A 17,100-nucleotide genomic window follows, 5' to 3' on the forward strand; every position below is an offset into this window, starting at 1 on the left:
GGAGTATTAGGTTGAAGGGGAGGCGAGGTAGTGGCCATCACCTACCCCTCCTAATTCAAGGGTATTCCGTTAAAGGAATCCAAGGGGCATGGTCTCTGTCCGAAACCCCGATGGGGGTCTAGGGCCATGGCATGAACACCCTGGGGGAGTTCCTAGTTGATGTGCATCAGCAGGGCTCCCACTACTGGTGGTTAACCCTTATGAGACTTCCTGTGGACAGCCAGGAGTCAGTTTGTGATGGCCTGGGAATCCGATTCAGAGGGTGAACCGGAGGAATCCCAGCCTGCACAGGAGTCCCCGCCTCCATGGCCGGCTGAACTGGGGCAGGGCCTTGATTCTGGAGCAGGCACCAGGTGAATCCATTCTGGCTCCAGAGGTGATTGAGGACTCAGTGCCTACAGGTGAGTCTCCCCCTGGGCCCAGTAACCCTTCAGCCTCTCCTGAACTGCAGAGGCTCAGGGCAGAGAGGCGAAGGGAACTGGTTTCTCCCAGGAGGAGTGCTCGCCTTAAGGCCAGGAGAGGCGGGTCTCCTGGGGGCCGGGGCCGCCCCTGGCCTCAGAGAAGATAAAGGCCAGTCAGCCCGGTCCCAGGTTGCGGGAGCAACGTCGTCGTTGAGTACCTGCTCCTGTCCGGACCCAGACCTGACCCTCCAGTGTTCCTGTCCCCGCTCGGCTTCCTGCTTCGGACCTCGCCCCGCTCCTTGCGAACTGTTTCCAGGCTAGTGACCCAGGACCGGACTTCGACTACGTCAACGGTAACCTTTCCCCCGGGACCAGCACACAGTTATAGTTATGTGGTTTCCAATGCCTAAGCCAATACCACTCACATTCTGTAACCAATAAAGTTGTGGCCCTTTTTTTCGGTCATTAACCCAAAATACTGTTTCATGTGTCTTTATTCCAACGTCCCGGGAGGGTTTGGAACCTTGCCAAGCAAAAAGGAAGTCCTTGTCCTCAAGCAGAGCTCTATGTGTGCAACACCGTCATTGCTTCCACCAAGAAACTACAGATTCAAGATTTGATCAGTAGCAGAACATTCACACATGTAAGGACAATGTCTTGTGACACATTAAAGCCTTAACAAATTTGTTACTGCATAAACTTTCATAAAATAGGGTCAGCATGATCAGATGCAAGAAGTGTAATGTTCACCATAACACTTCATCGTCATAGAGCAAGGAAGTTGTTTGAAAATAGGCAAGAGCCACCTCTAAAACAGGATTTGCCAGTGATTTCCTCACATGACACAACATAGGTGACAACTGCCTTTCAGCTTTAGTATTGCAGAATACAATTTTTTAGTTTGCCTCCCTTTTCTGCCAGTAGCTTTTCTTTTCTACAGTAATGGAAAGGAAGAAAATCACAAGAGGTTTCCATAATGCCTTGTACACCCTTGCTTAATTTAGAAATTATTTCACTTACTGATAAGGAAAGTAGTCTAGATAATCCTTTGAAGTTTTACCGTACAGAATTTATGCTGCATGCAAGATCTCCCCATCCGACACATGTGCTGTGCAATCAGCTTCCACAGTGTTTACTATCTTCTCGGAGAGGGGCAGGAGGGAGGACCTTTGCTCAGTCTTGCTGTCTCATCAGGTTGCTTCCTCCCTGTCAATATTCCACCCTAACTTGGAGAACTTTTCATTCCAGAAGGACTTCGTCCTAACCTGGCCAATACCTGAGTCTGCTGTTCCATTTCCTGTATTTTTATACTGCAATTGATTTGCCGTACCAGTATCCTTTTTAATGTTCTTGTCTGAGGGTTGGTATCCAGTTGATGCCCCTCTGGTGAGATAAAAGGTGCTGACTTCCACCTAGGAACACTGATGAAGGCACTCTCTGCTATTCTGAAGAGCCCCCTAGCCTTCTGGAGCAATTTGGAGTGGTGAGGGGAGAAGCTGTCAAAAAACCCCTCCATCTTGCTATAGAAGCCTCCACCGGATGAGCAGAGGAAAACCAACTGGAATGAACTTTAAAGCTTCATTGCATTACATTTTAATATGGAAAGGCAGGATATGTGTACACACACACACACACACACACACACACACACACAAACACACACAACCCCATACCCATGCTGGGGCTCCCTGTTTCTTCTCCAATAAGTAAATTTTCCATTAAAAAAAGAGCAATGTAATTCTCATTCTGTGAACTGATTAGATCTTTTATTGAGAGACATCCTTAGTGTCTCCAACTGGCCTCCACTAATAGGACAAATCCTTCTAGCAAATAAAACAGAGCAGATAGCTGCGCAGACGTCCTGTTCTGCATTTTGGTGGTGACTGTGAGTGTAACTATCTTTGGTGGAAGGTGGAAGAGATGAAACCTTCACAGGAGGGAGAAACCATTGTTAACGGGGTTTAAAAGTCCACTTCCTAATCCTTAACCCTTCAATACACAGAGTGTTTAAAGTTTAGATTTTGGTGTTGTTTAGTCATTTAGTCGTGTCCGACTCTTCGTGACCCCATGAACCAGAGCATGCCAGGTACTCCTGTCTTCCACTGCCTCCTGCAGTTTGGTCTCAAACTCACTTCGAGAACACTGTCCAACCATCTCATCTTCTGTCATCTCCTTCTCCTTGTGTCCTCAATCTTTCCCAACATCAGGGTCTTTTCCAAGGAGTCTTCTCTTCTCATGAGGTGGCCAAAGTATTGGAGCCTCGGCTTCAGGATCTGTCCTTCCAATGAGCACTCAGGGTTGATTTCCTTAAGAATGAATAGGTTTGATCTTCTTGCAGTCCATGGGACCCTCAAGAGCACCATAATTCAAAAGCACCAATTCTTTGGTGATCAGCCTTATTTATGGTCTAGCTCTCACTTCCATACATCACTACTGGGGAAACCACATGATGTTAGCACATCTCTCACTGCCTCCATTTCTTCCCCTTTAGTTCGCCAGGAGGTGATCACTAAAAGGTAAAGGTACCCCTGCCCGTACGGGCCAGTCTTGACAGACTCTAGGGTTGTCTAGTGGTGTCCGCAGACACTTCCGGGTCACGTGGCCAGTGTGAGGAAGCTGCTCCAGCGAACCAGCACCAAAGCAGCACACGGAAACGCCGTTTACCTTTCTGCTAGTAAGCGGTCCCTATTTATCTACTTGCACCCGGGGCTGCTTTCGAACTGCTAGGTTGGCAGGCGCTGGGACCGAGCAACGGGAGCGCACCCCGCCGCGGGGATTCGAACCGCCGACCATGCGGTCGGCAAGTCCTAGGCGCTGAGGTTTTACCCACAGCGCCACCCGCGTCCCCTATCTGAAGTGATCATGGAGCCCAAGAAAGTAAAATCTCTCACTGCCTCCATTTCTTCCCCTTTAGTTCGCCAGGAGGTGATCACTACTGTACCATAAATTTAATCAATAATAAAAATAATAGAAACCCAATTGGATGTTATCCTATCTTCCCCAAATTATCCCTAGGTATTCTGAGGACCCCAATTTCCACACTGAATTGTTTGTGCCATGAGCCCACAAATTCATAAGATTCTTTACATTCTTCTCTTTACAGTAATAATTAAGTTAGGTCCTTAGTGTGCCTTTCCTGCAAGCACTAATGACCAAGTGTGACACCCCCTTCCAAACAGAGTCAAAAGCTAAAGAAAAATTACTTTTCTTCTCCTTTTTGTTGTCAGAAATATTAAGTGACATCAACAATGTTATAATCTCATTCATAAGTATGCTGCACACGTTGGAATCAATGAGTGGCTACAGAAATGCCGCCCCTGGAAATGATGGGTTGATAATACCAACAATACGATCCTGATGACGTTTTAAGATTGGGACATTGGTTAATAAATTTTGATGGAAGCTGAAGAGAGGAGAGAAATTTAGCTTGTATCTTCATAATGAGCTTCTAAGTACATGTTCTGTAGGATTAAAACATTTTTGTTACAAAGAGGAATTATGATAGTTTCCTTCAGCACAATTTCCGAAATCAAACATGATGCGGTCTCTCAAAAAACCACAGTGCAAGGGCAAACAAAAGAGGAGGAAGGACAAAACCAAAATGGTGAGAGCCACCTTGAAACAACCTTGGATTAGACCATTTACAGTATGGAATACAGTGGTACCTCGGGTTATATACGCTTCAGGTTACATACGCTTCAGGTTACACACTCCGCTAAGCCAAAAATAGTGCTTCAGGTTAAGAACTTTGCTTCAGGATAAGAACAGAAATCGGGCTCCGGAGGCGTGGCAGCAGAAGGAGGCCCCATTAGCTAAAGTGGTGCTTCAGGTTAAGAACAGTTTCAGGTTAAGAACGGACCTCCGGAACGAATTCAGTACTTAACCTGAGGTACCACTGTAACTGTTTGTCAGTTTCATAAATTATGTAAGGTTGTGGCTTCCGATTCATCAGAAGGTTGGTGGTTCGAATCCCTGCAGCGGGGTGCGCTCCCGTTGCTCGGTCCCTGCTCCTGCCAACCTAGCAGTTCGAAAGCACGTCAAAGTGCAAGTAGATAAATAGGCACCACTCTGGCGGGAAGGTAAACGGCGTTTCCATGTACTGCTCTGGTTCGCCAGAAGCAGCTTAGTCATGCTGGCTCCATGACCCGGAAACACTGTCTGCTATGTGCCAACTTCCAAAGTTTCTATTAAGGATTTTGGAGCAAACTGCCTAATTTTTTCACATTAAATTTCAGATCTATATAGATCTAGCTTCTCTAGTGCCACAGAATCCTAGAATTGTAGAGATAGAAGGTCATCTAATCCAACCCCCTGCAATGCAGGAATATCAACTAAAGTATCCATGACAGGTGGCCATCCAACCTCTGCTTGAAAACCTCCAAGGAAGGAGAGTCTACCACCTCTTGTGGGAGTCTGTTCTACTTAAGCTTTTTGAAACCAGCCTTCTTAATGTCCAGAGTGCATGTCTGACTACACTCAGCTTCCCTTTGCCTTTGCAACATGAAACCCAGGAGGACATGATCACTTCCTCCAAAGGTTCTCTGAACTTTCACTTGGTGATCAGTTGGTGAGGATCTTTTAGTGAGGACCAGCTTCAAGAGAGATGAGCCCCTTGTTGCTTCTTCAACCTTCTGGGAAATGAAATTTTCTGTGAAGCACTTGTGGAATTTTTGGACCTTACATTCTTGACAGAGTTTTAGTTCCAAGAGTAATCTGCTCAATAAAGGCACCATCTACATCTTCAGATTGGGTTGGATGTCTATAGCAGACATCCACATTAGGGTGACTGCTGTTTCCTTCTCTTACAATTTTTACCCATATATTCGGAATCTGCCTTCCATGCTCCAAGTCATGGATCTCTTTAAAAGTGTACACACACTTGACATATAATGCTACTCCTCCTCCATTCCTGTTTGATCCATTCCTATTGAGCATGAGTCTCATCCCACCACATTTGAGAAATGCCTTAGGTCATATTTGTCACCCAGTAATAAGTGCTCAAGTTCTCTTTACTTGTTTCCCATAAACAATGCATTAGTATAGAGACAACTGAAACCATGGATCATTCCTCCACACACTGCTACCTCTAGCTCCTTCCATAGGAAGTTACCTGCCGCCGCCACATGTCTCTTCCTTCTCCCTTCTCAGGGGAGTGGCAGCAAATAGAAATTTAGTAAAAAATAATATATATTTATGAAATCAAAAGTCAGTGGATCTACTGACTCTAGACCAGGCATAGGCAAACTCAGCCCTCCAGATGTTTTGGGACTTTAATTCCCATCATCATCCCTGACCACTGGTCCTGTTAGCTAGGGATCATGGGAGTTGTAGTCCCAAAACATCTGGAGGGCTGAGTTTGCCTATGCCTGCTCGAGACATGTGCCCTGATCTAACCCATTAAGCATATGGGTTAAAGAACTCATCTGTCTCCCATGAACGAATTAAAAAATATATTATAGTGCAGGTCAAAATTTGGACTGAATACTTGTGCAATAATGATACTGGATGTATGATTTTTGTGGGATATGGAAAGCTATGTGTAACATTTTTTATTTGTATTGTCTCAGATAAAATCCAGAGCAATAACTATAAGGGTGGAATTACAGAGTGAAGTGGCTGTCAATGTTTAGATGTCCACATATAAAAATACAATTAAGATTTTTCAGAATCAATGTATTGATGTTGTGGGAGGTGCTGTCATTACTTTTTCATGATGCTTCAGTTAAATCTCTGCAAATGTACATGCTGGTCAAAAATCTATGATCCAGCATCCTCAGCCTCAATAGTGCTTGAGCCTCTAGGCTTTAAAGCATTGCCATGTATTCAGGCCTGACACTCTGTTGTAGCCATAATGAAAAATGCATCAGGATGTAGGACAGTCCACATTCACCCTATCGATCAGCAGATATGTCTTATTTAAGAATATGGTCTTTATGAATCTTGGGGTTATTGAATGTGCACACACACAAATAATTCAGCTTTAATTCTAAAACCTAGATATGGAATTCTTATTTTTGTTAAAATGTGTAATTTTTTAAAATGTGTAATTTTTTTTTTAAATCATCTGTGGTGAAGCCAAAGTACACACATGTAATTATGATATGGTTACCAGACGTCCCTGTTTCCCGGGGACAGTCCCCGGATTTACAAATCTGTCCCCAGACAAAATCCGTCCCCGGAATGTCCCCGGATTTCATTTAATGTCCCCAGATTTATATTTTAAGTGTTGTAGATTTATTAGTAGGGAATGAATGTTGCGTGATTGGTTCAACGACACAAGACACATCATATGGGGACTTCCGCTGAGGCAAAATGGTGGGCAGTGAACAGCTCCTGAAGCCAACCAGAGCCAACTGCGCCACCAGGCTGGCTCTGGGCTGCTGAGACTGCCGCTGCCGCAGCCACTACCAAAGGGGAACCAGGGACGCCCGGCACATCAACTGGGGGAACTGCTGACCCCCCCCCCCATTGACCCAAATCGAGCTGGGAGCAAGAGCGCCTGGCCTCCTGGCCGACTGCCCAGCGGCACTCTGGGGCCAGGAAAACTCCGGAGACGATGCAGGGAGAAGGATGAGAAGAGAAAGAGGAAGGAGAAAAAAGAGGGGAGCCCCAACCTTGCCGCATCGCCACCACTGAGGAGAGGTAGGAGAGCACCAGGAGGGCAAGGACATGTGGCTGAGCCCAGGCCCAACCCGTGCCTACTCCATGGCGGCTAGTGCTCCAAGAGAGTAGGCTGGGGCCCAGAGGAAGGCACCGTGACAGAGACCACAGAAGAAAAGATACAGTGGTACCTCAGTATGCGAATGGGATCCGTTCCGGAGCGCTGTTCGCATCCCGAACGGAATGCAAGACACGACGGCATGTCTGCGCATGCGCAGGTTGCGTTTCGCTGCTTCCGCGCATGCACGCGACGCCATTTTGAGTGTCTGCGCATGCGCGAGCGGCAAAACCCGGAAGTAATGCGCTCCGTTACTTCCAGGAATCCGCGGAGCGCAACTCGAACGCGCTCAACCTGAAGTGCATTCAACTCGAGGAATGACTGTATTGCTTCTTCTTCTTTTTTTTTTTTTAAAAAAAACTTTTTTAGTAACCATTTTTTTCTCTTTTCCAAAAAAAAAAAAAAGGGGGTCCCCAGATTCAGTGAGAAGATTTGAAGTCTGTCCACTGCCTTCCTTCCGCCCTGTTTGGAGACAATTGAGAATTCTTTGCAAAGTCACACATGCTGTAAAAGGCAAAAGATTTATACGATCTGAGGAGAAGCCAGAGTATGGCGGCTACTACGGCAGCAAGGATTCTTTTAGCAAAGTATTGGAAGACACAAGAACTACCCACGCTGGAAGAATGGCAGACGAAGGTGATTGACTATATGGGACTGGCGGAGATGACTGGCAGAATCCGTGACCAAGGAAAAGAGACGGTGGAAGAAGAATGGAAGAAATTTAAAGTATATCTTAAGAACTGTTGTAAAATTAATGAGTGCTAAAATGTCAAGGGAAAGGAAAATATAGAATTACAGCTGTAAGTGAGTAAGTAAGAGAAGAAGGCAAAAAAAAAAGAGAAAATGAGTAATTAGTTAATTGAAGTGAGGGGTTGCTGAAGAAACTTTAAAACAGGGATGCAGAAAAGGGGAGGTAAGGGGAAGTCCGGGAAGTAAGGTTTATGAAAAAGAGCTTTTGAAATTATACATGTTTATACGTTTGTTTGTCTATGTATTGTGTATTGTTTTGTTTTTATTTTGTGTTTGGAAAATCAATAAAAAAAATTATAAAAAAAAAAACCAAAGTCACACATGCTGCCACTCTCTGGCAAGTTCAGCTCCCCTTCCCCTTCCCGTGCGCCTCTCTTGTCAGCCTGGCTCCCCCCCCCCAATAGTACCGCCAATCAGCAGGGGCCCTTGTGGACAGAGGGGCGTGGCCAAGGAAGGCGCGGCTCGAGGGCTGTATAAAAGGGCGCGCGGGGCGACGGACTTTCCGTGGCGAGAAGAACTCGCGGGTTGGCGTCGAGGTGCCCAGCGTCTGCTGCGAAGTTGGGTTTAAAAAAAGCACACAGTACATAAAAATGGCAGGAGGGAGGCAGTGATGTTCCTTCATAAGGGCTGGAAACCTGGCATGCACACTTGTTTAAACCTGAGAAACTTCGTCTTAAGGGGAGTTGCGCGCAGCGCCTTGCGGAAAGCGCACTTTCTGAGGGAAGTCTGCGTCCGCCCTTGAGCGCTCGCGGCGGTGGGCGCGCGTGAACGGCGAGCCAGCAGCTCTATTGACCTTGCTCCCGAAAAAAAGTGCTTGGGGAGAAGGGAAACCTGAGGGCCCGGCGCCCAGCACCTGGTTTCCCCGCCACCGCCATCCAGCCAGCCTCCGGCGCCGCCTCGCCCCTTGGCGGCGGCAGCTGCCCCCTTGCCGCCGCCGCCGCCGCTCACCTCTCCCCTCAGGTGCAGCCGCCGCGAAGCGCCACTGTCTTCGGGCGCCTGGCGCGAGGAGGAGGCGGCGCGCGTTCCCGCCCCTTTCCCCTCCCACCCGGCTCCTGAGCTGCGCCAGGAGGGAGAGCTGCTGAGGGGGCTTCGGTTCCGCGCTCGCCTCCGCCACAGGATCGGGCTGCGGAGCGACCGCTGGGCGCCGAGGTGGAAGAGGAGCCTGGGGCGCGCTGCTGCGGCTCCGCTTCGCCCTTGCGCTTCGCCTGGTGGCTTGCGCGCTCACCTCTCGGTCGCCGCCGACCCGAACTTGTCCGCGAAGGGCGGGAGCGAAAGCGCCTGAGTTGTGTGCGAGGGAGAGAGAGAGCGCGCGCGTGTGTCTCCTCCTCCTCCTCCTCCTCCTCCCGCCTCTTTGCCTGCGATTCTTAACCTCTACCGGCGTCCATCCTCCTCAGTGCAGCGCAGCCCGCCGCCGCCGACGTTGGGGGAGCCGGTGTGTGTGTGTGTGGAGCTGCTCCTGCCCGCCTTCGCTTCTCTCTCGGTCCCTCTCTCGGCGAGGACGAAGCATGCAGCCGGCGCTGGCGCTCTAGGGGCTCGCCGGCGGTCGCAATGCAGCTCGGCGCAGGCGGCGGCGGCGGGGAGAGCGAGCTTTTCTCCAAGGCTGGGGGCGGCGGCGGCTGCTGCTGCGGCGACGGCGGCTTCTTCTTCGGCTTCTTCTTCTTGACGGGCTTCTAAAGCCTGGACGGAGCGGGATTCCAACATGCCGTGCTGAGAAGGACCAGGAGGCGCCAGAAAGAGGGGCTGGGCTCGCGCGTCGTCCGTCCGCTCGCTCGCTTCGCCAGCGGACTTCCGAGGGGCTCGCCTTCGCCTCGCTCAGGGGCGGCCGGCCCCCCACCCGCCGGCGGGACTCGCACCTCCGCTGCTTCGGAGGGGGACTCTGCCTGGGGATCCGCCTCGACGTCGCCTCCCTGCCCTGACTTCGCTCGGGGATTTGGATTCTGCCTTGGGACCTTGCAACTTGCAACCAGGAGGAGGAGGAGGGCTTTATTTTTTATATTTTTTTAAGGGGGTCTCTATCCCTACCACCGAAGGGGGAAGCGATCGGGTTCCCCCCAGCGCCGGATCCGCGTCTCTCGGTGGGGATCCGGCGGTGACCTCGAGGAGACGATGAAGCTGCTGGTGGCGCTGGCTTGGCTCTGCCCGGGCGCGCTGCTGCTGCTGCTCCGCCTGGGCGAGGTGGCGCCGCAGCCTTGCCCGGCTCAGTGCTCCTGTTCCGGGAGCACCGTGGACTGTCACGGGCTGGCGCTGCGGAGCGTCCCCAGGAACGTCCCTCGCAACACCGAGAGGCTGTAAGTCGCCTTCCTCCCTGCGGATTTCCCATCCACCTCCCCAGAAACACACCTGCCGCCCTCCCCTCCCCGCCCCCCCCCCCGTGCCCAGGTCCCAACATCCTTCCCATCCCCTTCCCTCTCATCCAGCCAACATGTCAAGCAACCCATTGCTGTTGCCAGAGGATGGAAGACATTTCCTCCTCCCCATTTAAAAAAAGCAAAGCTAAGTGGAAATGGAATTAGTGCTTTCAATTCTCCCAACACTTTCCCTGGTTCCTTTCTAGGGTGCGTCAGTCTCCCCCTGCCCCCAGCTTTGTTATTCTCCCTCCCCAATTTTTTTAATTTGTTTTCACAACATTATAAACAAACAAACACATAAGAGAAACAAACATAAATCATAGCCTTATTGAAAATTACACTTGTTAACATTGTTCAGGGACTTCCTCGCTTCCCCTTGGTTGAATTTCATTGCATGTCCCTTTAACGGTTTTCCCAATCACAGTTCTTATAAAATTTAACTTAAAAATTAACATCCTTAGATCTTCGCATTATGAAATTAAACATATTAATTCGATGTTTAACATAAATAAAATCCTAAGCCAATCAAGTATCTGCAAGTTGTTTTCTGTTAATTTAACTTAACATATTTAACTAAGTAATCGTTAAATTTAATCCACGCTTCCCGATACTCCTCCCCTGCCCCCAGCTTTGAAGCAGCCATTCTCCAGTGCATAGTTGCGTTATAGGTACCTTGCGCAGCAGCAGGCTTTCAGAGTAGTTCACAGTTGAAGTTTCAGAGCTTTATTTCCTTCTGAAGAGCTGCCTTTATACTGTATGCTTTTGTTTAGTTCTTAATGCAGTTCTTTATTATGGGCGTACAAAGCTATACCCCACTTTGGCTGCTCTGCAAAGGAGTTGCTAAAAGTGGCTTACAAGTGTGTAAACCAATAAGAACCCAGCCATTAAAAGGCAAGGCTGTCAAATTAAACAGCAGGAGAAATGCAAAAAAAGCAGCACCAGCGATCAATACACGGAGTTCCTTATGGGCCTCCCCCCCTTAAAAAAAATCAATGTATGTTGCAGATGGCTTGTGTTGTGGTTAGTGCTGGTGGTTACCAATCTCTTTAGGACTTCCGCTATTTCATATATATTTTTAGTGTAGTACCAATACCAGATGTCCTTTATCACTTTCTCTGCTGCCTTAGAACACGTATGCACACACAGATCAATGTATCTTATTTTAGAACACCACAGCCCCAAATTAGCTGCTCCTTATTTCGGAATACTTCAAGTTCCTTGAACAAATACCCAGCTATTCCTTTATTTCTTAATTATTGATTTGGTAAGCCCAGTTTACCTTCCCCCCTCCCTTTCCTGCAATTCTCATTATGGGGTTTGGGTAATGTAAGGAGACATGAACGAACCAGGCCATTAGTTCCACTGCTTTGTTCCCCCCCCCCCTTACTCAGCAGTAATAAGCAAAATACACTGCTGTTAATTTGGGTCAGAAAGAGACTATGTGTGAGATGGCCCTTTCCATTCTTCCCTCCATATTTATCTTCTCCCCCCTCCCCTTTAAACGGTTTGAAATACACCTTTTCTTCTGATCTGCGGAAATGGCTTGTAGAAAACAGCTTGTAGAATACACTTCAGGCCAACTTCAGTGGAGACTTAAAATGGGAAGAGTAATTTGCAAAGCCCTCTGCCTGAAATCTCACCAGCTCCAAGTGGAGTCACCAAGACAAACTTTACCAGCCCATTTCAATCCTCCTTTGTTTCACTTAGTCTTTTTTTCTTTCTTTCAAAAACAGACCTATTATTTATTTCATTTATGAATCTCTTACCCTGAGGCACCCAGAAGCAATTTACGAAACCTACTCTGACTTTTCAAGAAGGCACTTTAAAAATCAAGACAGAGGATTACCTGCTACTAGGAAATCCTGCTTTTAACAATACTCCTTTGCCCCAAAGGTGGAATTCTTAATTCTTCCCCCAACAAAATATTTATATTGTTTGTACAGACTCCTGAATAATTTGGGGCTGTAGGCAGAGAGATCCTACTAAAAGGAACATGACACTTGTTTGCCACACAGTTAGATTCTTGTTACCGGCTTTCTCAAAATAGAATTGCTTTTACTACTTGAAGTTTATTGTTCCAAAGATACAAAAAGTACAGTATTGAAGAGGTACCTAGTACCCACTTCGTAGATTTAAGTAAATCTGCCATATCATTCTTAGCTATTATGATCTTTCCTGACTGATCAGTTAGGTTTAAGAGTGTTCTTCAAAACACGTCCTGATTGTCTTTGTAGCTATTAATGTAAGCAGCTTTGGGAGAAAAAATGGAGAGTCATTAGCATTTTTGCTTTAAACTCAGAGAAAAATATCAGTGACTCATTAGTCTTAAGGGCAGGTGGGGGAAAATCTGTAGATCACTTGAGATTCCTGCTACTTTTCTTCAGTGGAATGTGCTAAATCTCTTCCCCAAATATAATGCATGTGGACTTAAGGTTAGTTTCCATTATCAAGCTTTTCCTCCATAACTTTACTCTCAAGTAGTGAATCCAAGCAGAAGTCATGGAAATATAGCTGTCCCTTACTTAACTAATCATGACCAAATTGGAGTGAATTGAGATTCCGAGCTTTTCCATTATTTGTAAATATGTTGTACCTTTTACGATTACAGGACTAAATGAGATTTAAAAAATAAAATAAATTTAAACCCAGACATAGGGTTAAAAGAGATGAACCCTTGGATCACATTGTTTGTAAGTTCACAAATATTTCCTTGGGTAAGCTTGGCTGTGTAAGTTTTAGGAATGCTGAGTTTTTTAGGAATGTTGCAGAGATGATGATGCCTTCCAGAAAAATCCTGGGCCCCAGGAAAGCTGTCAGATGTTTACTGTCCACTTCCTCTTTGCTTCACCATTCATTTGACTATTTGATGCCAGTGTTCCTGTCTGTTGCAGACTCTGTCATGGTCTTCAGGGGTTGTCTCTGAGTACCTGACTGAAGAAGTGGGCCAATGATTTCTCCCCTGTTCTCTGTAGGTCCAGGAAGTAACATACTAAGCATATCATTAAGTAAACACGTTTTGATTTCATCTGTGTTTCTCTCATTCATCCATTAAAAACAGCGAACGAACTTGTCCGGAGGCAGTGGTAGCAGTCATTAATCATAACTGTTCCTATCGCGAGAAAGTCAAATTTGTGAATGGCACACCACAAATCTCACTATTTCATGATAGGAACAGTCTAGAAACAATATATCCAAATGCTTTTTCAGTAAACTGGAAATTAAAACAAGTGCAAATGAAATCTGCTAAAGGAGAATTACTTTTACATAAACTTTTCAGGAATTTGCACCAACCTACAGTTAGATACTAATCCTCAAACTCTTTGTTGCAAATTCTTATTGTTTATTAGATTTTAATAAATAGCCACCAGTTCTGGAATGTTTTAATTTTACTACTACTTCTTCTTAGGGATCTTAATGGGAATAATATCACAAGGATCACAAAGACTGATTTTGCTGGCCTAAGACACCTTCGAGTTCTGTAAGTTGCCTTTTGTTGTATTTTATCCGTTACTATTGTATGCTGCAGATGTGCAGTTCTGTGGAAAATGACTTATTTTATCAACAAGGCTAATTCTTTACTTAACCTCTAAAACGACGACAACCAAACTTACACTGTATGAGAAAAAACAGTTGGGAGATGACATAAAAATTTGGAAGACTGCCACAGTAGCAATTTTGTATTGTAGCCACTTGTGATTTTATTCTTTTCCTTGACTCTATAAATACAGCAAATTATTGACTTTCTGAAAACGAAATGCTTTTTAGCAAGCTGTAAAGAGAAATATCTGTTTTTTAAAGGCTAACTGAATTAATTTGTTTGAATGCACTTTGAGTTTAGGATTGTCAGAAGTTATTCTAGTTAGCAGTAAAGGGAAATTCAGGAAAGAGAAGCTATCAATGCAACTTGCTTTTACAACAAATTCTGCGAAAACTGATACAAACTTTTAAATAGTTTTACCATATATAAAGCCTGCTTACTTAATAACTCATAAGTCCTTCTCAGGGCATGTAGATTTAAAAAAATCACTATACAGTAATGACTGCTCTTTCAGTGAAGACAAAATCTTCTTTGAGACACGCTAGTAACAAAATTGTTTTAAATTAGGGAATAATTGCAAACCATTAGATTGGTTTTGATATTTCATCCTAAAGATGAAAAGTTGCAAACTTTTCCTTTTGTGGGGGAAAAAAATCACATTTAACTCTTTTTCAGTTGAAAACAACTTGATTTATAATTGTAAAGTGTAGCTTTCATTTCTTTTTTTAAAAAAAGAAACTTTTATACATCATGTACATGTTTTTTAACATTCTGTAATTGAGCAGCAGCTTTGACTTTTTCCTTAAGCAAGGCATATATTTTTATCACCTTTGACCCTTCAAGTTCTTGAGCAGGTTTAAGGTCTCTGAAAAACCGGAGAGGGTATTTTCTCTCTTCCTTGGGGAAAAAAAACTCATAGTGGAGTTTAAGGTGACAAGTCTTAAACACATTAAATTGGATGGGAAGTCTAAGAATAGAGTGAGAATTGTGAAGTTAATAAAGAGGAGCCGATTGCAAGTTTCCCCATTGCTAAAGTGCTGTAATAACAGGTGTTAATCATCGCTTGATTACTAGCTGTTTTAAAACTCATACTCTGCCTTTCAGTCAACTCATGGAAAACAAGATTAGTACAATTGAGAGAGGAGCATTCCAGGACCTGAAAGAACTGGAGAGACTGTAAGTAACTTTTTATTGATTTTAAATACCACAAAGCAAGTTGTTGTAATTCCCCCCCCCCACTGCCCTCCCTGTTTCTACTTTGAGTTAAACTACTGGGATTTGTTCGCCCTCTTGGAATTCTTATTGGACAGAATCAAATGTAGCCGTAGATTCTTGTAGAATAGAGGGAACAATTCCATGTGGGAAAGAGGGGGAAACTGAAATGTAATTTTCATTTTTTGAAAGACAAGATTCATTTGCAATCTAATGTGAAGAGTTCTAGGGACTTAAACAAATTTTCTGGAGGCAATGAATTACAACCCCTAACTTGGTACAACCTAATGATGATAAAACTTGCTCCTTCACTAAGAATACAATTTAAAGCATTTGGTTTCCTGTACGTTGTATACTGTGTTGTGGGAAAGCAAAACATTTGTGTAAGGGAGAAAATCAGTTGTAAAATGCTCTAAAATTTAATGCACTGTACAGAAAATTGCGAAGTGTTTGACTGGATCTAAGAATGTAAATAGAAAAATGGGCTGCATTCTACTAAGTACTACTCAGAGTAGACACAGTGAAATGAATGGAATTATTTCCATTTACTTCTATGGGTCTGCTTCAAGTAGGACCAGTATTGAATACCACCCATATCAGCCTGTGTTTATAGTACTGTAATAAAGTATTTGGAGACTTGAAAGGCCATCCTGTTGAACGATAAAGGCTAGTTAGTTGCTCTCTCATTCCACCTATGCAGTTTCTTTGAAAGCTACATTTCTGTTGTGTGTATACTGTATTGCATTTTGACAGCACTCAAGTCTGCAGTAATTCAATTTGGGACATGAGTTCATGTATGTTGCATTCTTCTGTACTGTTTAGCACTTGCATAGGATTGTTCATTGCTTATAGGGAACAAGGCACTCTCTGAACTATACTGTTTTTATGAACACTGTTTTTAGTTCTCTGGGGCTATCTTGTGTTTTTCTTTTTAAAAAAACAACAACAGAATGTAACAACTGCATCTGCCTTTCTCCACCCTTCTTGCCATTCCCTCTGTGTAGCAAGGATGTTTTCAGGACATCACTGGAAAGTCAGACAGTTTAAAATCTTGAAAAACAGCAGACTAACTTTCTGTTTTAACTGGGATGGGAAGAGAGTATCTGAGTCTTGCATGCTTTAACAATATGCCAGTGCAGATTTTCTCGAATGGTGACGGTTCTATACAGTTTTGAAATATGGCATAAATTTGTTTTGGAAAAGGAACATTTTTGCTTGTTTTTGCTAGGCCGTGTTTTGCATTGATACCGTAGCTTGCAAAAGCTTTTTATTGATAATATGGAATCAGAAAAATAGGGAAGGGGCGTGCACTGGTGAAGTGGTTTGTGTTTGAGCATAGGAGTTGAAGTTTGCCCAGGTCTGCTGCTAGTTGAAGTTTTTCTAAAAAATACTAGCAATATCCCTTTTTAAAAAATCATTGTGTTTCTGTAAATAGAGAGTGATATGCAATTTATGCACACATACTATTGCCAGTTTTTATTTCTGGAAATTAGTTTACAGAAAATTATTTCCTAAGTGTTTGTCCAAGATCAACAATTATATGCTTGATGAACTGTTAAGTCCCGGATCACATACTGGTGGAAGGTGCTCGTAATATATTGGCGTGAACATAACTTGTCAGCACATTATGGCTAATTTCATCCTCAGAATGTTATTGAGGTATGTGGATTGTGGCCTAAATCCCTAACCCTTTTATGAAACTGAATTAGCCAACTAAGTTTTTACTCAGAGCAGATCTCTTGGAATTAGCAGGCTGAATTTAGTCATGCTCATGAATTTCAATGTGCTTTGAGTATCACTAGCACCGGGTATAATCCCATATATATTTCAAATGTGAATACTGTACCTCTGAAGAACGCCCCCCCCCAGCAAAGTTGTACCTGGTAATAGTGATGGCAGACTTAACACCTTTTAAGCACAGCTCTACCCATGTCACATTCAAAGGTTTAATTCAGTGTTTCCCAAACTTGGGTCTCCATCTGTTTTGGACTACAGTTCCCATCATCCCTGACCACTGGTCCTGCTAGGTAGGGATGATGGGAGTTGTAGTCCAAAAATAGCTGGAGACCCAAGTTTGGGAAACACTGATTTAATTGGAAACTACAAAAGAACTCCAAAGGTGGAAGCGCTGAC

The 17,100-nt window shown here is 44.7% G+C and overlaps 1 protein-coding gene across 8 annotated transcripts in view; it reads left to right on the plus strand.

The window, feature by feature from the left end:
- The first annotated feature begins 8,962 nt into the window (after positions 1-8,962).
- Positions 8,963-17,100, plus strand: part of SLIT2 (slit guidance ligand 2) — a 221,442-nt gene continuing 213,304 nt past the window's right edge. For 2 of the 8 annotated variants that reach the window (XM_077934425.1, XM_077934424.1), the window contains exons 1-3: positions 8,964-10,157; positions 13,624-13,695; positions 14,860-14,931. In XM_077934425.1, coding sequence (XP_077790551.1) covers positions 9,976-10,157; positions 13,624-13,695; positions 14,860-14,931 — 326 coding nt within the window. In that variant the 5' untranslated portion in view covers positions 8,964-9,975. Of the gene's footprint in view, positions 10,158-13,623; positions 13,696-14,859; positions 14,932-17,100 lie in introns of all 8 variants that reach the window. The other 6 variants (XM_077934419.1, XM_077934426.1, XM_077934421.1 and 3 more) reach the window with 4 other exon arrangements.

This window comes from Podarcis muralis, chromosome 9, assembly GCF_964188315.1.
Source record: "Podarcis muralis chromosome 9, rPodMur119.hap1.1, whole genome shotgun sequence".
NCBI lineage: Eukaryota > Metazoa > Chordata > Lepidosauria > Squamata > Lacertidae > Podarcis > Podarcis muralis.